The sequence below is a fragment of the Typopeltis vanoorti genome, chromosome 12 (genome assembly GCF_054136105.1).
Source record: "Typopeltis vanoorti isolate ZY-2024b chromosome 12, IOZ_Tvanoo_1.0, whole genome shotgun sequence".
NCBI classification, from domain to species: Eukaryota; Metazoa; Arthropoda; class Arachnida; order Uropygi; family Thelyphonidae; genus Typopeltis; species Typopeltis vanoorti.
In genome coordinates this window covers 76,696,565-76,720,166 of record NC_143560.1, presented here as the reverse complement: position 1 = coordinate 76,720,166, position 23,602 = coordinate 76,696,565, and the positions used below count along the sequence as shown (strand labels likewise).

Below are 23,602 nucleotides of genomic sequence, written 5' to 3'. Positions count from 1 at the left end.
TTTTTGCTCTGTATTTAAGGTGAATAATTTTGAATTTTTACAACTGTATCTTTAATTTTAATATTCTTGATGCAATTTTTTAAAAAATTTTTCTTGTCAGTGATTGGCTTTTGAAATTTTAGATCAAATTCTTGTAGAAATGATTTATATAAACGCTTCATAAATATGGAAAAGTGATAAAATCTGGGGGAAAATATGCACTTTTAATTCAGAAGCATCGTCTTCCTCCTAGACTTACTCTCAAGAGGCACATCAGACACCATGACAGTCCAATACCAGATTTCAATTTGAATGAATCGTTTAGTTTTCAGGTCCAAAGGTGAACGATCTATTCTTTCCAAGGATAGCGTTTGCGACTGTCATGAAGATAGAATATGATTCGGTATATACGTGGGTGGTCTGAAACGTTCTCGGCCTAACAATGAAAAAACGAATTTATAATTTCACAATTATTATTATTTTTCAACATAATCTCCCTTAAGACTAATACATTTATTCCAGCGACGCTCTAGCGCCATTATCCCGTTCCTGCAGTAAGATCTGCAAAACATCCCTCTACAGCTGCAATCACCTCTTGATTCGAAGAAAAACGCTGAGCAGCGAGGAAGAGTTTTAGTTTTTGGGAAGAGATAGAAGTCAGAGGAAGCCAAATCTGGGAAATAGGGTGGATGTTCCAACAATTCATAGTGCAGATGCCTTAATTTTCCCATTGCCAAAACACCTTTGTGGGCAGGTGCATTGTCCTGATGATAGATGATTTTTTTCTTCTGCAAACCTGGTCTTTTCTCACGAATGTTTTCGTCTAGTCTGTTAAAAGATCGATATAATATTCCCCGGTTATTGTTTTACCGTTTTCAAGATAATTAATAAACTGAATTTAGCATTTAGCATTCCAAAAACACCGATGCCATGACTTTGTCTTCTTTGGCGCTCAACCGGCTTCTGTCCACTGTTTTGACTGCTGTTTGGATTCTGGTGAATCCAAGTCTCATCCATAGTAATAAATCGACGAACAAAATCAGTTTTATTCTTGTTAAAATGCTCCAAGAACTGTTCAGAGATTTTTGTGCGAGTGCGGCACCCATCTTGCGCAAAGCTCCTTCATTTGCAATTCTTCATGCAAAATTTATCCTACACGTTCTTTTGAAATGCCTATGGCATTTCAAAAGAGCGTGTAGGATAAATTTCACGCACTTTGACTCGCTGGTCATCCAATACCATATCGTGCACTGAGCAATGATTTCTGGTGTTGTGACACTTTTTGGGCATCCTTCACGTGGATCATCTTCATAGCTGGTACGCAGAGGCGTAGCTAGGGAGGGGCGGAGGGGGAGATCCGCCCGGGCGGCACTTTGAACTTTTTTGAACTTTTGCAGTTAATTCTAAAATACAGTCAGGAGAACTCAGTTCCAGATATTGTAATACTGCTGCGAATTTTCCTCACAATTGCTGTAAGTGTTGCTAGTTGTGAGAGGAGGTTTTAGATTTTCTAAATGAAATTGATTAAGAATTACCTACATTACTATGAAATAGACTTCGCCAATATCATTATTAAAGTTTTACTTCAAAAATAAACATAGTGTTTTTTAATTAATTTCCCTATACGTCGTTTTGACTCTTTGTAGTTTTTTTTTTTTTTTTTGGTGTGTATTGAGAGGGGCAGCAAAAGCTCTAGCTACACCACTGCTGTGGTACGACCGCGTTTAAACTCGGCAGCCCATTTCTTAATTGTCGAAAACGAAGGAGAAGAGTTCATAAACTTTTAATGAATTTCGAATGAATTTCTTTTGGCGTTAAACCTTCTTTTACAAAGAATTTTATAATTGCACGATACTCAATTTTATTCATTTCAAAGGATATAGACAGCTGTATAAAACAAACTACTTGATAGTATGACTTGCAATTTCACATGGATGCTTATGACAGATGTACAGAGGCCGAGAACGTTTCAGACCACCCACCATGATTGTTTTCTGCCTGGTTTGTCGCTATCCACCCATTCTGATTGATTGAGCGGAGAGTAGAAGTGTAATCCAAGCAGTAGGTCGTATTTTAATCTCACTACAGACAAGGATGTTTGTTAATGTCTTTAAGTCTTTAACAAACATCCTTGTCTGCAGTGAGATTAAAATAACCTACTGCTTGGATTACACTTCTACTCTCCGCTCAATCAATCAGAATGGGTGGATAGCTACAAACCAGGCAGAAAACAATCATGGTGGGTGGTCTGAAACGTTCTTGGAGATGAATTCTTTGGGCTGGTATGAAATCGTCACTCTGCTTACTGGAGGCATGAAATGGCTTTTAAAAGTTCCGTGTTTGTATTCTTGAGTAGGGTTTTGTTTCTAGATTAAATAACCTTTAGCCCACCACTGTACTGATGTACGAGAGGTTTACAACCTTTTGTGAATGGAATTCACCTAAACGTCGGATATGATTTTAATACTGTATATGGAATGGAGTACCTCTCATTGACAGAACTATGAATATATTCTATATCAGTCAGATAATATCACTTATACAGGAAGAAGAGGATAGCTGAGAAAACAGAATATCCTGTGGCATTCCTGTTAACAAGAAATCTGAAGATAGAATGCTAGCTATCCCTGCTTACACAATGCCATAACACCACCATACACGTACAGTATATACATCTTGGGTCCTTACTGGGGCCTGAAATGGCTGATGCTATATAGGTTTGATCCTCCCCTCTCGAATATTCTAACATGAAGGGTATGAGTTATACCCTTCAAGGGCATGCCAACATACTGTATAGATCCAGAGCCTCCCCATCTTCGAAGTACGTTAGTAAAGCAGTTTTGCAGGCTACCGAAGAGCATATAGGACTCTGTGACGCATTTAGATATTTTCTAGTTATTTGTCATATGATCTCGTTGCCACCTACACTGATAGATCGTGTCTGTAATGGTCCGCAGGCCTGGCGGTGAGGGGGATCACAGTCGAGGTCGCGTTACGGCATAGAGACTGGATGCTCTCTGTATAGACCACATATCTAACAGTCGGTCTGTCTCCTCCTCCTACTGCCTATTCCACTGGTCTTTTCTTCTTGACCTTTTCAACACCACCATAACACTAAATTCAAATAGATATAGTGGTGCTGTTGTGGTTAAAATAAGAAACAAATCTCCCCAAAAAGCAAACAAAAAAATAAAATAAAAGCTCAAAATACCTTACAAAAAATCTGTTCCACATTCATTTCACCAGCATTCGTCACATAAACGTTGACCTAGAAGTGCACCATCACAAACAGGCATCTAATTTCGATCTCTTATTTTTGACTGAACGTCAAATTACTGCCGCAACAACGGCAGTTCATTTTAACTTCCATACCATACTCTGATTCCTTCCGGCAGGGAATATTTGTGCTTTTGTGCGATGTTCCTTCATATAGGAAGCGCCTAATCTTGAATCGCTTCTTTTTTTTACTTTTCTTTGTCTTCCTATGTGTCATTCATCTGCTGACTACCGCTCCCCCAGTTCTGAAAATCATTCTAATCTCTTTGAATTCTTATATCGAAGCCTGGTTGGGTTCCTGCAATATAACTATGATAAAAGTATCATCTTCATCATCAAAGTCATCGTCTTTGACTTCTCTGGCTCCATTTTTATAATTCCGTTGACTAAGCTGGAAGAAATGCTCTGAGTTAATTACTATAAGCAATAACCCAAAGCACACTCATCTACTATCCAGAATACCCATCCATCCTCTCCATTCACCCAATACCTTGAATTTTTTTCTTAACCAGTTTTTTTTTTTTCAGGTACACTTGATATGAACTCTCCTTATGATAATTCAGATAATAACTCACACGTTTCCTAGTGGCAATACCTTCACAGCAACAATGCCAAGTGGGAATGTCTCCAAGACGTTTTCTCCCTCCTTTTCATGTTCAGATAATAGTTTCCTTTCTTTAGTTTTGATACTTGACATGACCGGGTCACAGATCACGTCAAAAATCACAATTCTGTCCTGTGGTTTTCCAAGGCAGTCCAAGTATAAAAACAACATATCATAAATATCTGGAGATATATAAAAAACTCCCCCTTAATGTACAGCCTGCCTGAAGTCCGCAACACTTGCAAAATACTCATTACGAGTGTTAACTTAAAGGGCAAAATGTAGAAAACTCGTGGCCTGTACCAGTGTCAGTCTTACCTTTATATCTCTTGCAAAAGCTGTTAGACGCAATTTCTCTCCATTTGTGCCTGAACTAGACACCAGTATTCTAAATCACATAAAGATACAGCTGATTTCTAACTTTACCTGGAACATTGCATTACATTCCTCTGTGTCCTTCCATCAGAAAGTCACCAGAAAAATCTTGAAAATACCAAAAAGACTTCTGATCTTCATTGTATCTCACCACTTGTGCCTAAGAAGTGTTCCTAAACTGTCTGTCCTTTATAATTTCTACTCTTCTACAGTATATTATACTTAGCCGGCATCTACCGCACAGCACGGAAGCAAGCTCATGCGCAGCCGATTTCACGCACAAAAAAAGACACGTGTTTGCCGTCGGATTGTCAGCCTATTGCTTCCTGCTCGGTTTATGTATAAATGAAGAAGGTCATCAATCAACTTCGAAACCTGGAGAACTGTCACCTAATCAACAACCACTAATGTGGATTTCGCGAATCAAAATCAGCACCAGATCTGATCTACATCACCTACCTCTGGATATGTGCCATGCAAAGGTTTAGAAAAACCTCGTCTGTTGCACTGAACTTTTCAAACATTTCAAATCGATAGCGTCTTGGTAAAGTGCATCTTATGGTCTACCTTCCACACTTTGTTATTAATTAGATTGGCAGTTTTCTTTTGGCTCGTTTACTGCGGATTATGGAGAAAGTGCTCTCTCCCTCTCTCCCTAGAATTTCCTATTTCCTTAAGTGCATCAATAACCTTCTCTCACCAGCTTCAAATCTTAACAGCTTTGTTGATGATAGCTCATTTCTCCTACTCACAACAAACCTGGCAAGGCTCAAACATCTCTAGCTTCAAGATCATCTACTATCAGTGTCGTAAATACTGATCTCCATACCATCCTTCAATGAGGTGATAACAACATAGGTACCTTAAACATAATTTTATCTTTCGTAAAAACGGCCATCTTCTACTTCCCCACCCCTTACCTTTTTATAATGCTCAGCTTAACATTCAAAACAAGGTCTCACTTTTCGGAGTTATACTTACCCTGCTTTTTCCGCCATACGATATTACGTATGATAAACTTGGCATTCGTTTTCGCTGAAGCGTTACTTTCATCTCTCCATCTACTCTATAAAAATTATAAATCTTCCCGACCATGGAACACTGCTCTGACATTTGGGATTGTGCACTTAACACTGGTCTAAAATTCCTCGATGTTGTTTAGAAGAAGACAGTTAGATTTATTAATTTCCTCCTCTCTCACAGTCTCCCTTCAGCTACTGTCTCATATGTGACCAGTTTCCACATTGTGTCTCTTATACAGATATTTTCATGAGCGCTGTTCAACAGCAGTAGCATCCATCATCTGCCCCCACTCTGCGAGATGTACAGTAACTAACACGGGCAACAGCTGCTCATCATCCTTTTGAATTGCTGACTCGCCGAACTTACCACTCTCATTCGTCTTTCATTTCATACCTCAGTTCTGGGGAACAGTCTTCCCCATAAAGTGTTCCTCATGGACTACAATCTTTAACTTTTCAAAAAGAATATTAACAGATTACTTTTCGCTTGATCCCTGTCCACTAACGACACTGATTTCTTATATGTTTTGAGTCTTGTGTGTGTGTGTGTGTGTGGGTGATTATTCTTCTTTTTTTTTTAAAGTGAGCAGCGGAAAGATAATCTGGTTTCCCCTCCACAATTGCTGAAGATAGAAGCATAAATAGAAAAATCTTCATTGAAAGTAATGGAAATGTAACACACAGTCATATACCATAATTTTCAGTTGAGAGAACAACCTGTAATCATGCTTGAATTGAACGTTTTTGTTTTATGATATTATAACACAATTCCAGTATTTACTGGTGTAGTCAGTAAATTAGTAAATTAATAATTCTATGTTGTGGGAATTTTGTCTCAAATTTGATGCTAGGTTTCCTTAGAGTAATCTGGAGATTGGAGATTGTTACACTTTGGACCGTTATGATACTTTCACTTTATTTTTTAAAATATCTAAATTAATGCATGTTAATATTGCCATGTATAAAAAATAATAGAACACGCAGTAGAATCTTCTTTATTGCAACACACTTGACTGTTCTTGAGGTAATCACAGATAATCCTATAAGCTATTATCAATGATAAAATCTCTAATCAGAGCTTAGAAAAAGAATTTGAGGATCTACACGGATTATTAATTTCTTGGCTTGTTGTTCAGATTGCACTAAAGAAAACTAAGGGAATTTATTATATTTATAAACTACGTGTATTCTCAGTCCGGTGAAACGTAAACTGGCGTGTCCGGAGAGAAACACCTTTCACTTCGAAACGCCTTTCTATCGTTGTTCTCTTTGTTTCTTACCTTTTATGCTTTACGTTTTATGCCTGTGGTACTTCTGCACTAAAATGTGTCTGATAGCCTTCTTATCAAACTCTAGCGCAGTCTGCAGCAACTATGCCTTTCACTTGGAAAGACCTGGATAATTCGATCTCCTTCTAGTCTCTGAATTTTAGATATGCGTACTAGTGATGTCTTTTATTCGTATATATTATACCGAATTCTCTTTTCATTATGATTCACGTTCATTTTTGTATAAACGTATTGGAAATAATAGTGATGAAATATTACAAATGATTCCTCTTCGTGAGAGCACTTTTTTAAGAAGCTGTCTCAAACTAAAATGATTTGGAATATGTTAGTCAATTAAGTTACTTAAGAAATGGATATAATTGTTTCAAAAGTGACCAAATTCTTAAACCATAGCTTAACTGTGAAAGTTTTAATTGCATAGTTGAGTAGAACTAATGTATGGATTTACGAAACCTATTAGTGAGAGCAAAATGAGCAATCGGTGTAAGGAAAGATGAATTTAAGACAGCAGTCAGCTATGAGCACGTCATGTATTGTTTAACAGAAAGTCATCTATAATGAATCAGCCTTGTATCGATTGCCGTGCTGAAGGGGTTTCATGAACGTTTCACGCAACCCATCCGCCTGATATCCACCATGTTGAAACAGTTTGTGATATATTTAAGGAACGTAAAACTTTTCTCCCCATTTACGATGGAAAATGGACAGTATTTGTACTCGGGGTATGGATATCTAAGAGCTTCGAGATGGTCCGTAAGAAAACTTTATAAATACGTCAACATGATCGTTAAATTCCGACGGTAATGTAACCTTTCTTGAGATGTTAAGAGTTGGGCCATTAAATCCATTTATAATTCACGTGTCCCGTGAATAAAGTATGGCCTACTTGAATTATTATCCTATGCGTAATACCAAACGCACTTCAAGATGAAAATATTAAATTTTCATGAGAACAGTGCATTCATTATGTATAAAACAAATATACTCTCGTCATAAAACAGCTTAACAGAACTGCTTTAAGAAACATGAAAATGTTTGGTTAAAGAGATGTGTCTGTTTTGTGCATTAAGTTAGTTGAATTCTTGTCTCCAACTGGATTATTTTATGACATTACTGTTGCTGACAAACTTGTGGTGCCAGACACGACTTTGTCGTTAGCGAAGCAGAAGCGAAACAAGACAAACTCATCTGTTGTCAGCGTAGACAACGGATTGACATCACATGCAGAAGTGCATCCACTGGTGCAGAAGACAACATTAACAGATAGCATGCAGTTAGTTTTGGAACATAAGCATTACACGGTAGATGCATGCGAATATTAAAAGTTCTTTGATTAGCAGAGACAAGTTCCCTGCTTCGAAAGAAATTAATGCTTGAAAATTTCTAAGAGAAATGTGAAAGGGTTATTGTTTAAGTTCGTATCCCACGTAACTAATCTGTATATCACAGCGAGAACGAGTAAGCTAAAAAAAGGAAATAGAAAGATTCTTAAACGTATTTCTGAGTTATAGGGCATCAAAAACGAATAAAAAATCATAGTTAATTTAAATTCAATCTTGAGAATAGCTTATCATATAGTAAAAGAACCTTATCCACTGTTTTACAACGCCAGTATCAATATAGAAATCCGTTAAAGATTGACAAGTTCAACCTGGGTTCGACTCCCGTTAGGGACACACGGGATTTGCAGGTGAGTTAGCTGATGGCCGAGATTATTTGCCTCCAAACTTGAATTTTTCCTCCCGTAAAGTCTAGAGATGGACTAGCTGGAGTAGAAGCTGGAATGTTATTAAGTAGTATCTTCTGATAAATGAGAGATGCACTCAGTTGTTTATCAGAAGCTACTACCTAGTCTTTCTCAATGTGGAGACATGACAACGAGAATAAGAGATCGACGTTTATCTGCACACAGAAAAGTAGTTTGTCAGAAAATTAAAAATACGGCTCAGTACGTAAAATACTCCAGCCTGGTTGGCCGAGTTAGCGTATCCGCTCTCCACTCAAAAGGCTGTGGGTTCGAATCCCACCATGGGCAGCATGAATGTTTGGGATGTTCTTCATTCATTCATTCCTGCACATTCATACCTTCGCACTCTCCCAAGATGGACTGGGTCACCATGGGAAAAGTATACCTCACTGGGGAGAAGCCTTCCTCGGAGGCCACAGAGGCTGAATACAATACAACATAATGCAATGTAAAACATGCGGAAAACAGGTAAACCCATCGAAAACATATGTAGTAACCTAATAATATATTGGCCTGGCCTTAGCAGCTTCATCTGTATTAAAGCTATCTCAGAGTAGCCGAGATCGGGCTTCAAACATCAACTTCAGAAAGTGATAGAATGTAAATAGTATCTAAGAAAACAATAATTAAAATTTGTAATCTTAATTATTTATTACAAAACTCGATCTTCCTTAACTTGAGGAAATGCCAGTTAGATCTTTAGGTGGTAGATGTCTTTCATCACCTAGTGAAATACCACCAGCTTGCTTATTAGAGACCCGAAGTGGCTGCAGCCATCTTTGGTCGCTAAAGCAAGGGTTCTGGTTTCTTTCCCCCCACTCTTCTCACATGGAGTGAGAGTGATACCCTCAATGACATATCGGTCTCACTGTAGGGGACCCGGACCCTCCCCCCGAGGGTACCACAGCACAACGGTTCTGCAGGCCGGCCGCTGGTTAGTACACGGGACCGAACCTGTTAGTAACGAATCTAGAGGCTTCCCAATCAGTTAGTGTCAAATCCTGTGACCACGTATTTGGCCAGTTCATGACTGGAGGGAGACCAAATACTGTGACGGCAGGGGAAGTGTCGAGGCCACGTATGGACAGGAGACCGAGTCCCCTCTGTGTGGGCGGTATATTTGAAGTCTGTCACCTCTCACCGCATGCCCCACTTCCTCTTTATCTCTTCCTTATCAAACACAATAAACCACAACCAAAAGAAATCCGATTTTACTAAGTATCTCAAAAATCCTCCCACAAAAAATAGTTCAGAAAAACCCATAAGAAAATATCAAAAATCCAACCAAAAAAATCATAAAAAAACAACAGAAATCCAACCGAACAACCCACCAACATAAATTTTAGTCCCCCCCCCAAAAAAAAGGTCCCACATTCACTTTACCAATTCAATTTACAATCTGTGGCCTAAACAACAATATACACGATGTGCAACACCACCTACAGTCCTTTAAATCAGAACTGCTATTCTTATTAGAACCTCAAAAGCCACTGTCCATCTCAACTGCCCAAAGTACATACTACACAGCTCTTTCAGCCACAAGGACGGCACTTGTGTATTGGTCAGAACCGACATGCCACACCATAGATTGCAAATCCTTGAATCCCACGGTTTGATCTGCTTTGGCTCAAAATGTCTCTACCAAATCAACCTGTCCTTTTCGTATGCTCCCTCTGTCGCTCTCCAAACTCCGTTAACCACTCACCTCTTCAATTGTCTCTCTCTCTAAAGCTTGACTTTCTGCATTCGAAATAGTGAGGTCATCCTTTTTAGGGGCTTTAATGTCCACAACTCATATTGGCTTTCCTTCTCCAGTTTCACCGATCAAGCAGGAAGTGATGTTGAGGTATTTGCCATCAGCAGTGATCATCTCAGATAATCAATCTTTCTACCAGAATACCTGACAGCCACCTCCAATTTGTCAACACACTTGATCTCTTCCTAACAAGCTTCCCTTTTAGGTATATTGTGGTTGTCAATTTTCCTCTTGGTAACTCAGACCACAACCTCATACAAGTCTCTTTTGCCACAGAATAACCAATTCGCGGTCTCGTATCCTTTAGCACTACAAGGGTGCCAACTGGGAGGACCTCCATGTCTTCTATTCCTCCTTACCATGGTCCGACTACTGCTTCAGTTCTAGAAATCATCCTCACAGGAATAAAGGCTTTCATCCGTCATTCCACTCCAAATTCTCAGCCACCGTCCAAGCCTTAGTTCTCAAACAAGTGTGGCAATGCTGTAAAAAAACCTCTGTTTACCACGAATGGCTCAAGAAAAAAACTCCAGCTGCCCACTTTTTCTATACTGCAGCTCGCAAAGTCGCAAAAGAAGCATCACTAAGTCCAAGTCAGACTTTGAAAGGGCCAAATGCTGCGAACTCGCCTCTTGCCCAAATGACAGCTGCCCACTTTTTCTATACTGCAGCTCGCAAAGTCGCAAAAGAAGCATCACTAAGTCCAAGTCAGACTTTGAAAGGGCCAAATGCTGCGAACTCGCCTCTTGCCCAAATGACAGGCACTCTTTTTCAAGGTCATTGGGCGCAACTTCTACCCACCCAGGTTTCCACCACTCTCACATCCCGATGGTACTGTAGTTACCCCACCTAAATACAAGACCAACTTACTGCCGTCACTCTTCTCTTCCAATTCCTGCATTAAGAATCTGTACAAAATTCCCTCTTCCTCCACTCCACCAAGAACGGCTCTCTTCATGTCTTCCGACAAAACGAAATCTGAAGAATCCTTCATAACCTGAACACAAACATGACATCTTTTCCTGATGGTATCTGACTTATTGTGTTAAAAAAGTATGCCCCAGAACTAACATAACATCTATTCTGTATCGCCTCTTCAATCTATTCTATTCAACTGGCATCTACCCTACAACATGGAAACAGGTCCATATCCAGCCCATCCCCAAACAAAAAGGTGATAAAAGTCACCCGTCGAACTGCCGTCCAATTGTTCTCACTTCTGTTCTCTCAAAAATTATGGAGAAGGTCATCAACAACCAACTCTTGAACTACCTAGTAGAGAAATACCAACTAATCAATGACTAGCAGTATGGATTCCACAACTTGTGATCTACAGCTGATCTTCTTGCCTTCATCACCCACCTCTGTACCTCAGGCCATGGAGAAATTTGGAGAAACTCATGTGGACATTTCAAAGACATTTGATCGTGTTTAGAACAGTGGCCTACTTAACAAACTGTCATCCTATGGTCTATCTTCCTCACTCAGCAACTGGAGTGCAAACTTTTTCACTGGTCGCTCACTGCGTGTTATGGTTGACGGTTTACTTTCGTCAGATTTCCCCACCAACTCAGGATTACCCCAGGGTTCTGTTCTTTCACCCATTCTCTTTCCCCTGTATATAAATGACTTGCTCTTACAGACTTCCAGTTCTATTCGTAGCTTTGCCGATAACAGTACACTCCATTCCTCCTTTTCATTCGACAAACTTTGTAGTGCTCAAGCATTAGAATTCTCAAGATCTATCATCACCAGGGACTTGAACTCAAATCTCTTAGCTATATCCCAGTGGGACAAGGAAAACCTTGTGAACTTCAATACCACCAAAACTCAGTTCCGTTGATCTCTTGCACAAAAGAGCTCACATCCCTTTCCCCTTACCTTCAGTAATAATCAGATATCCAAACACGATCAGATTTCTCTTTTTGGACTGACCTGCATCTCCGATAATTTCCTGGCACAACTGCATTCCAACTTTAGCTCCTGCAACCGACAAAAATTGGTGTACTTGTTCGCACAAGACACTGATTCACAACTTCGTAGCTGCTAACTCTATACAAAGCCCAAATCCACCCAGGCGTGGAATATTGCTCCCATATTTGGGGTGGTGCACCAAATTACTCTCTAATATTGCTCGATTCTATCCAGAAGAGGGAAATCCGACTAATTAATGATTCCTCTCTCACAAACTCACTTCAATCTCCTCTCTCTCTCTCTCTCTCTCTCTCTCTCACACACACACACACACACACACACACACACACACACAGGCATTCAGTTTCTGCCATGCGCCTCTTCTACAGATACTTTCATGGACAGTGCTCTGCTGAATTGGCCACTATTATTCCTCCACTCTCTTCCTCCACTATTATTCCTCCACTATTAACCAACACTCTTTTATAGTCCTTGAAACTCACCGAGTCAACTTCACTGACTCCTCTTTCATTCCATCTACTTCTGTCCTTTGGAACAGTATGTCCCCACTTTCCCAAAGATTACAACCCTCAGCTGTTCAAGTAAAACGTGAACATACTCCTCTTTTTTTTCTGTTTCTCTTGCCCACACATGGCACTAATGTGCTATGTGTCTTGTGTCCTTTCTTGTATGGATCACACACGCCCGCACATTGTGTGTGTGTGTGTGTGTGTGTGTGTGTGTGTGTGTGTGTGTGTGTGTGTGTGTGTGTGTGTGTGTGTGTGTGTGTGTGTGTGTGTGTGTGTGAAATCTAGATTATTTACCTGCATATGATGATCCTTAACCGAACTGCCGTTAGGAAAACTTTAGATTTATTTTCAAAAGCATAAAGAAAAATAATTACTATAATTATTGAAATGTATTGTCAAATCACTTACAAATCAATTAAATCTAGATTGAATATTGAGTTCAATTTAGTTACGACGAGATAGATGTTCACTCCATTGCCAAGTCGATGTTGATACATTTGATTGTAAAGAGACCTGAATTCGAATCGAGCTAAGACACCAAGAACCTTTACAAGGACTTTTTAGATGAAGATCGCTTACTGGGCTAGGAAAAGATTTCTTCCCAGAACAGATTTAGTATGTAAATCGTCCAGTAGAACACTCGCAGTTAACGGAATAATATGGTAGTGGCTTATCCCTTCAGTCGTTTTTCCCACCCTATGTGACTTTGTACTCTTGCCCACAAAGTGTTCCTGGTGAGATTTTTACAGGGTAGTTCACCATTGCTTTCCCCAACCCAAACCCCCATTTTATCCGAGCTCAGGACATGGATGGGACGTATTCATGACTGTAATCCATGTGTGTTCGCGGGACCGGTTTGCCTGTTCTGGGGAACGAAAAACCCGAGTTTCCGAGTGAAAAAAAATCCTCACCTACGTATGAGACCGACTAACTCACCTTTCGTCGAAAGAGACCAGATACAGGTTCCCGACATCACTGACGGGAATCAACCCATGTCTTTCCGACCAAAAAGCTTCGTCTATACTGTCTGAGCTATGGATGCCCAAAGGAATAATATACTAATCCTGTAATTATAGGGGATTCAGCCGTAATTCCAAAAACGACACCATGTGATCCATTTCTGGCAGGCCTCTTTCGGAATGACCTTCGGCTCTCTGTCATACTTAGTTGTATATCTACAATATCCAAAAAGGTTTTTCCGAACCCTCGCTTTTCAGTGTAGGAATACTGATGAAGACGCAGGAGAAAAAACAACAACCAAAAAAAAAAAAAAAACCCTCAGGATTCGCTGCCTTACTAAGAGTTTCTAGATACTCGGAACATATGAAACTACTTATTAGATCGTTTCCCGCGAACTGCATCTCGACAGCGTTCGAAAATAATTCTCGAGACAGTCTGGTGTTGAGGAAAGAAAGCTGTCAGCATTGTCTTCGTAATTGACTAGACTCGCCTCGTTCTTTTCTATCTCAGTGGTTTCTCGGAATGTTTATAACATCTCACAGAAACGTAAGCTGTCTTGCCAAGTCTTCTGCAAAAAAAGTGAATCATACGCGTTGCTCGTTCAACACATCCATTTCACAGTGTGACGGAGAGCAAAATATGCTTGTGCACTTTAGATTAGCCCACTCACAGTTGAATCAAAGAAATGATATCAGAAAATACCTCGAATAGTCGCTCAAGAAAGCGAACATAGAGCCTCTCGGCTATCAGTGAGCTATTTGTTCAGTCGCTTTTACCACTGAGACTAAGTATAGCTCCAATGTAATCGGAAATTTAAGACGTTGGTTTTTGCTCGTAAAATTGTATATTTGCCATTAAATAAAAGCACGCTTTTAATAACTTTTACAAAGCATGATTTAGTTATAAAATATTAAATATGTGAATAAATTAAAACATTAATTTAATAATAAAGAGCCTGTGTAGCTCAGTGGATGTGGAGTTTGAACACCATGGCGCTTGGCCGCCATGGTGTGCAAACGTGGTTTCGAGTCTAGTCGGCGGCTAGAGGAAATTTTTCTAAGCCTTTTTTCGACCGGTTCCCGAGTTCGTCGATCTCTGGCACGGACAAGCAGGTTTTTCCTCCCCGAAACTCGGGTTTTTCGTCCTGTAAACTCAAGAAAATCGACCGTAGAACCCACATTATTTCAGACATTAAATATATTGTGTTAGGGTTAGGGACCACGAGATGGCGGCACATTTGAGCCGTCTCTCTTCACTGCGAACCGCTTAATTAGTGATAGCCTTGGGCCATCTATCTCTGATTGGTACCAATGGAGATTGAACTGCCCACTCAGTCTCCAAAAGTCAGATAGGGCTAAATGGCCTCGCCTACTTCCCGTATACGGGAATAAAAAGACGTTAGCTGATTTTTTTTTTTTTGGATTTAATAATAATCCAACTGTAAAAAATAATAGTAATGATTTCTTGATGCAGGTGAAATCAGATTCTGATCTTTGATATGTTTATAATAACGCCGTCTACTGTTAAAAAAACTGACTAATGTAAGATCAAACTGATTCAAGAGATTTTTAGAAATGTTGAATTTCTCAGTCAACTCACTGGTGACTGTTTAGAATTAACTTCAAGACAACAGGATGTCAAGCGTTAGATTATATATGTCAGCTGCGTGACGACATAATATACTCGCAAAGCGTGCGTGTTTTGCGGAATAAAAAAGAAAAAAGATTGCCAACTTCTTAATTTATCTTTCAGTTATAAAGTACACGAAACGATCTTTGAGGCGGAGTGAATTCAAGCTCGCATCTTTTCACTGAAAGGGCACATGTCACACGTATGTCTGCATCACGGAGCAGTCAGATTATCGATGCAGTTACTCCTTGAATTTACATGGTAAGCTGCCTTCTTGATGATCCAGTCTATCTTTGACACGCAGTGGAAAACAAGGTTGTGCCCAACCCCCTTTTCTGGTTGAAAATACCTGGATTCAGCTCAATCTTTGAAACGAAGAGATCTTTTCCCAATTACTCGAGTTGGCCTTTCTCTTAAGAAACAGACTTTCCGAACAACACACGAAATTGACGAATATAATGCACGCATTTCTTAGCTTCTTCGGCATGAATTCTAAACAACTCAACCTTTCACGACGTTGCTTAATTTCTTTTATTTATCCTCAAACTTTCCAAGAATAATACCTATGCACGCCTGAGTAGCCCTGAAATGTGTCTAGTCTTGTTTTGTTCCTTCGTCCTTCCACTTAGTTGAGTATACAGTGTTAGTAAACGTCTGTGCTATCGCGTACACGATAGAGGAGTCTTTTACAAGTCTATCAAAGCTTGTAAAAGAGCATAAAATATAAGCCTGTTGAAATTCGCCATCGATTACAAAGTTGTGTGACTTATATATATATATAAAATTCTTCTAGTCAGTGACCAGAATCGAACTTATAATAACCTTTCTTGGGTAGGCTAACAAACGCCATTTTCACAGGGCTGCACAGACCCTTGATTTTCATCTATTGATTTTTATAAATTTGATCCGTAATAACATCACGCTATTCTCCTTTTCCTCGTTTAGAAAAATGTTGTGGTAAACAATTACTGTGGAACTATGGGAGATCTACTCGCAGTTCTTCAAAATACCAATTTCTCTAAGGGACCGTAAATTTTATTGCCACACAGACTTCTTTATTACTTCTCAAGCTTGAAGAAAACGTGCGAGAATCAGAGCTATCACCCACTCGCTGATCGACTCCAAACAACCGAATCGATTTAATATATACCTCTCTGTGCTTCCATTCTTTGCAGCAGCCTCCTTTACAAGTGTTTTCTGAAATTTTATCCTAGAGATGAAAGATTCCGTGCTATACTGCATATCCGAAGGTTAATATGTTGGTTTAATGTAGAAGAAAAGAAATGAGTAAAACATTTGATGCAAAACTTATCTGTGCCTTTAGAAACTAACAAGATTCTCTCTGAGGCTATGCATTTTAGAGAATCGTTAGAGGCTAGAATAACGATCATTGAGTAAAATATGTCATGAATTAGGTTAAGTATATCCTTCCAGCTGTTTAACTGAAATACATGTACAAAATATAGTTATTTCTTTCATTAATTTGCGTTTTAATTGTTCGATTGCCAAGGTGGAGCGATGCCAGAACCTTAACATGCTTTTCTGTTTCCTTCCAAAGCTGTTCAGACATCCACTACTCAAGTATGAGGAGTACAAAAGAAATCAGTTCGACCTTTGAAGTCGTTTTTGGCACTTAGCGTCTTTTCGCCCTTAAGCAAAAGTGTCAGCTGACTGCTAAGTGCAACACTTTTTCTCAGTTTTAGCTGCGAATTAAAAAGTTCTCACGTGCTGATATGGGTTGCGAACCGAACAATGGAGCGATAGCTGTGAGCCGTTGCCCTTAGTTACATAAGCGTTTTCATTCTGCTATCAGTCACATGGTAGTGCAACAATAACATTGGATGCGATGTCGTGTATAGCTCGTATTAACACACGGAAACATTTGATGATAATACTCTTAGGTAATTGTTTGATGATAAACGTGTCAATGACTGCGCTCACACGCGCACACATGCTTCGTTTCCCACTTTTGCCTCATTTGTATTATAAATTGTTATCTTTGCACTTAAAAACATTCCGCTTAAAAATCTGGAAGTAGTAATCTTGAGGAATTATTTCGTGGGTAGGCTGTTCCATATAACTTGGGTAGATGTAATGAAAGATGACTGGGAGTAGCTGCTTCGGTGAGTAGTCAGCATTTCAACTGTAAAATGATGTTCAGCGGTTGTTGTTGTCTGTACATTTGTAGAAATGGGGGAGGGGGCACAATGGATACTAGTTCAGCTGAACGACACCCATGGAAATATCTCTACAACAAATACAATGAAGTTTTGACCGTCTATGACTATAGAGTGAGGAGTCGTTAATCAACTGATCTTCTCGCTTCTGAGCAGCATCAAGAATTTTTAACTGGGAAGATGAAACACAAACAGGATACTAGGTTTTCCTGAAGCTGAGGATGCCATAGAAGTGATGAGATTAGGCTAGGAGTAAGAGTCAGTCCGAGAAGAGAGATCTACACCCTCTGTCCAAAAAGAAACCGAACTTTTCGAAAAGAGAAGAAACTAGTGGCGCCTCCTGTTGTATCTTTTTGTTGTCGAAAGCGGCAACCATCATTAGTGTTGTGTCAACTGTTTATGACATTTGTTTCATTAGAAGCCGAGTTATAGTGTGTTATAGAGTGACAGTGTGTTTTTATTTACGAACGGTCAAAACATGAGTTTCAAACAGAAAGCTGCGATTGACTTTTGTGTTAAACTTGGTAAACGTTTTACCAAAACGCATCAAATGCTTCAAAAAGCATACGGTGATGAATGTTTAGCCCATACTCAAGTTTACGAGTGGTTTAAGCGATTTCAAAGTGGTCGTGAGACGCTTGAGGACGACGAAAACCCGGGCCGTCCAAAAACTGGACTGAGCGAAGTTAACATCCAAAAAAGTGCGTGATTTCATCAAATAAAATCCGAAATCATCCGTGAGATTGATTGAAGATGAATTGGGGATTCAAAAATCAACTGTCCACAACATTTTGACCGAGAGTTTGGGCCTTCGTAAATTGAATTCGCGATTTGTTCCCCACAAGTTGACCGACGACCAAAAAAATGTATCGAATTGAACACTGCAAGGACCTCATTAAAACTGCTCATAAAGACTCAAACTTCCTTGAAATGATCGTTACTGGTGACGAAACGTAGTGTTTTGAGTATGAGCCCGAAACAAAGCGCTAGAGTGCCGAGTGGAGATCACCAGAAGGGGGCACCGAAACAAAGTCGCTTGGAGAAGTCAAAAGTAAAGACAATGCTGATTTCTTTCTACGATTCCAAGGGCATTATCCACAAAGAATTCGTTCCGCCTGGCTAAACGGTCAATGGCAAGTTTTATCTCGAAGTTTTGAAGCGATGGATAACGAGAATTCGTCGCGTACGGCATGAATATCGTGACGACCGACCGTTCGTCAGTTGACACAACACTAATGAAGGTTGCCGCTTTCGAAACAAAAGATACAACAGGTGGCGCTACTAGTTTCTTCTATTTTCGAAAAGTTCGGTTTCATTTTGGACAGAGGGTGTAATCTTGACTGATAAGTTTAGCATTGTCAAAGGACAATTTACGGAGAGAAACTAAGGCCTTTTTTGCGATAAAAAGACAAAACTGTTTTGGAAGCATTAAAAGGGTGAATTGGTTGTTATTGCCTGCAGGAGTAGTGTGGAGATTGTGTTATTTATTGTAGATGATCTTGAAGCTTGAGATGTTTAAGCATTACAAGGTTTGTCTTTTGAGTATCAACAAAACTCTGAAGAGGGTTTGAGGTCAGTAAGAGGAAGAGTGCGGGTGAAATAACAGAACCTCTGAGGAATATCCACCTGCAATAAGAGAAATATCTGAAGAGAGAATACTTTCCACCTTCCACTTAGTGAACGATCTAAGAGAAAACTGGCCATCCATTTGCAAAGGGAGGAAGGAAGACATTAAAATACAATTGATGAGAAGCCCTCAGTGCCAAACTCTATCAGATGCCTTGGGAATGTTAAGGGTAAGCGGAGGTTTCTCCAAAACTTCCCATGGCACATGTCATGTCCAGAAGGTGATATAGCTGAAGAGATATGCTGTGGATCTTGATTGGAAAAATCTATATTGCTGGTCACTGATTACTTGACAGTTCTCCAGGTGTCGACGAATTTGGCTGTAGGGGACTTTTTCTATTACTTGAGAAAACACTGACGTGAGAGCCATTAGATCAATATTTTGAAGGTAGATAATTACAGCAAACGATACCACCTATGGGTGGGAAATCGAAAAATTTAAATCCAAACATAGTTTAACTATTTATCCATAGTCAGATTGCCAGGAAAGGTGTAAAATTTCGAAATTTCGTAAAATTATCTTTCCGTGTCTACGTCCGAATCTGTAAAGTATGGACGACGGATCCTGTGATAGTTTAAAAGAAACACTCTCATATCTCTGAAGAGGCAACATTGTGCCATCTGTTATTGCACGAGTGCTATTGCAACGTGGTTTGAGGAAACTGATGTAGAAACACTTGGCTAGATTACATGGTTGTTCCTATTTCAAGCCAGTACGTTGCAGGCCATATTAGCGAGTTCTGCGATGATACAAAGGTGAATAAAAATTCACCTAAGGAATTATGAAAGGTGAATAAAAATAGTAAATGTAATCAGGATAATGATTTAGATTCCTCCGAAATTTATTTTCAGTACTTATTTCAAAATATGACATGGATAAAAAGAATACAAAAAAAAAAGCATCATGCGAAGGGGCCAAAATCTTAAATCCAACCTAACGTTGCGTTGGTTATAATAGGTGTTACGATAATATATTACTGAAGTGAAGTATTATTGTTTTCTGTATTTTGTACTGCTAGAATTAGAGTATTTTCATGTGTGTGTATGTGTGTGTGTGTGCGCGCCCTTATTTAAGTTTATTAAATCTGAATCAACCGACGTATTATTTATAGAAACAGGGTTTTAATTCAGTTCGCACACATCGGTGTTGTCAAAGTAATTACACGGATAATGCTTGTTTTTGATATTGCAATCATTAAAATGGAAGAAAGATGATATCGTATGGAAGTACAAAAAATATGCTGAAAGATGATGTCATGCAGACAAAAAAAAAAAAAAAACACTGCACTGCTTTGAACAGTCTATTGGGTACAGTTATTTCATTCCTTGGCTTAACGTAATAAACGCTGAGAAGAAAACAGAACGAGAGAGAGAGAGAGAGAGAGAGAGAGAAGAGTTGCCAAGAGACTTCTGTGCATCTCGAAGGATATTCGCTCCCAGATCGACCCATTTAATATGTCCACGTAATTGTCCTTATTCCTGGCAGATCTGTTATGGCAGTTCATCTCGCTCATTCTATATTTAACTCTCTTGCAGCTGGCAGATTTCTAAGTGACAAAATAAAAGAAAATTAATCTCCTCCCATTTAATGATAACGATAATTAGGCGCCTTAATGAGCAAGAAAAGAATTTGAGCATCCATATGCACGGCACGCCCTTCTTTGTTCACCTTCTGAACGAACAGATGACACAAAGAAGATGTCTGAAGAAAGGAAAGATAATTTTATTTCTAAAAAGGACTTTTAACGAGTGGTTACTGGGTGCTCCATCAAGTAATTACACGTCTTTCAAATAGGAGGGGAGGTAGGGGTGCACGCCTCATTCCGCGTGTAGATGATTCGCATACAGATAAGATTACCATTTTCTTCATTCTGAGGGTTGAGGTATTCGCATTACTAATTTTCAATAAAAGACCGGAAATATGAATTTTTTTTTTTTTTTTAAAGTTCATGGGTTAGCTATTGCTATATATTACGTTCTTACACGGTGTTTTTCCTTGTGATAAATCCCGCCTGTTCCTTAGAGCTATTCTCGAAGCAGGAAAAAGGGAATTGCAAATGCTTCTCTTGGTAACGATGACAGATTAATCGATTGCGTCCGGTCACAGAAATACGTTTCTGTGTGTTTGGGCGAATCCGGAATGTAAAGAAATTCATGAACGTCTCATAGAAACGGTATCTACTTCACTACTCTCGTGAAGTTTTTTCTTACAAAGTTTTATACCTATTTCTTACAGAAGTTGCACGTTCCTCTCTCCCGAGGTATGTGCTCACGAATCTCTGTTAGTATCAGCTATGACTTTTGGATTTAGAGTTCCCTGCGTCTGGAATGCCAGGAACTTTTACAAGGGCTTTTCGACTGAGTGAGTTAACCGGTCTCGTACGCAGGTGTTAGTTTTTCATCGCTTAAAATAGACAACCGGTCAAAAGAGCATCGTAGCCTTGTTTGCTTCTGCTATAATTCCATGAACTCATTTTTCATTAATTCGACATTCTCTCTCTCTCTCTCTCTCGTTTTATTTTCCTTTTTTTTTTTCATCCTTTTTTAATACTTTGTGTTTATACTTTGTACACTTTTCCATAAAAATATATTTAGGGTATTTCCATAGCTCAATTGCCAGGACATCACGATATTTTTCTTTCGAGTTTAAAAAAAAAAAAAAAAAAAAAAAAAAAAACTAGTTCGAACCTCGTCTGTGATGCCTGAAACATTTTATACGTACTTTTCAGAGGTAAGTAACAGAATTCTCCACCCTCAAAACAGACAAACCAACCAATAAACATACGCAGTTAATTGAAATAATTTTTATAGTCTTATAGTTTTATTTGCTTTATAAGCCTTAGTTGTTTCAGCCCTAATAACAATCAAACCAAACATAAAAATAATTACGAGCTAGTTTTTTTTTTTCAATATTCATTTTATTCTTCCCCATGCTAAACTGTATAATTACGTGTAGTTAAGTATGGGTAGGATAAAATCATACAGTGCCGACCACACAAAACATATTCAGATACATGAAGGCCCCAGTAATTAATTTACTTTTTTATCCATTACAGACCTTCACTTTACTCAGCACTACTTTTTTTTTTAATTCTTCACTGCTTTTATGATCACATTTATATTAAACTGTCGGAAATTAACTTTAGGAGATTATTAACAGATAATCGGAATGTCCATTGCTAGTCCTCTCGCACTCCCGTCTCATTCCTCGCCTTCAGACTAGAACCTCATAAATATGACAAAACACAATCTTGTACTTAAAGAATTATTCATTCCTACCTTGGTACGAAGTTGATGGTACAATCCCGTTGTCCACCGACAGGAATGGATGCTCTAGACGAATCCGTACTTCTTCATCGGTCCTGTTATTCCTGTTGCTTCTGACAGGCCTCAACTTATCGCATTTTACCTGTCCGGGTATTTCTTTGCGATAGCTCGTCGGCCGGATAGACGTCGGAGTAGGGTTGTCGTCACACAGCGTGGGCGTTAACAGTCCCATCTCCGTCATTACTAGCATCCAAAGTAGAGTTAAGTTGGAGATAAACTGGGTCTCGATACGAGTCATGTTTATCCTCCGGTTCGAGTCCTCTAGATCCGGGTGATGTTACATGGTCGCTCCGGAAACGGGGCCGTAAGTTCACCCCATGATGGCACAAGTGGCAACGGGAGTTCACTGATTGTGCGGGTGGAAAGAGAAGTCCATGGTGTTCATTCGGGCACCGCGCCTACTTAAGGCACACGAGATGAACACACGCACGCACGCACCCACGCACACACACACACACGCACACGCACGTGACTAACAAATGTCAACAAACAGCTTTTGGTCAGTGTTCGTGCATGCTCTAACTTAGGTATTCATGGCTTCGCGATGCACGGAATTATGTGATTTCCATGGCCTTCGTATGGAATCTCGCCCGTTTCAGACTCCAAGAATCACCTCATGACGTCATACTCCCTCTCTCACTCGCGCGCGCACACACGCACTCACACACACAAGTGTCGCCAGGTAAGATTGCACGTAGCAAACGCCGCAAAAGGCAGGCGGAAGCTACAGGCTCGCAACACACCTGGAGGTCAGTCTCGCGCAAGCACACAACTACATAGAAAGAGACCCCCCACCGGAATTTCGCTTTGCATCGCTCTTCCGATACGGCACAGGATATAGATCGCTTATGACGTGGGTTTGAAGTGTTGCGCGCGAGGTTCATACTCCCAACGTTCCTACTCAGCCAATAGTAGTCTCTCGCCCCCCCTTAACTTCTTGTTCATATCTGTCGCTAGGTGTCACTGTTGTCCACAAATTACTGCGAGGTTTTGTGTAAAGACGATGTGCGAGAGAAAGGGCTTAGCGGCCGTGCTACCTCACTAAAAGGAAGGGAGGGAGCGGCAAGACAGTCCCTGCGATCAATAGGCGTGCTATACGAATAAGCGTGGTTCGGGTCGATTTCAAACAAGCGGGAAGAACACATGTGCACGAGAGAATTTTGTGCGACTTTGCGCGCGCAGATGTATATGTACAAGTTTTAGAAGCGTTCATTTCGCAGTTTCTGCGGTTTCGAGACGGAAGACAGCGAAGAGTTAGAAATAGAAACTTTTGAGACGAAGGAACGCCGTTTCATAAGGTTGAACAGCGTGAAGTACAATCATTGGTAACCGAAACTCTAGTCACGTGACACGAACTAATTTTCAGAAAACGATGAGCAGGAAGCAACAGG

General features: G+C 39.7%; 1 protein-coding gene across 1 annotated transcript in view; it reads right to left on the bottom strand.

The window, feature by feature from the left end:
- The window catches only part of LOC150100904 (uncharacterized), a 243,714-nt gene extending 221,322 nt beyond the window's left edge, over positions 1-22,392 (bottom strand). The window contains exon 1 of the mRNA XM_090401933.1: positions 22,164-22,392. Coding sequence (XP_090258059.1) covers positions 22,164-22,392 — 229 coding nt within the window. The remainder of the gene's footprint in view (positions 1-22,163) is intronic.
- Positions 22,393-23,602: the final 1,210 nt, after the last annotated feature.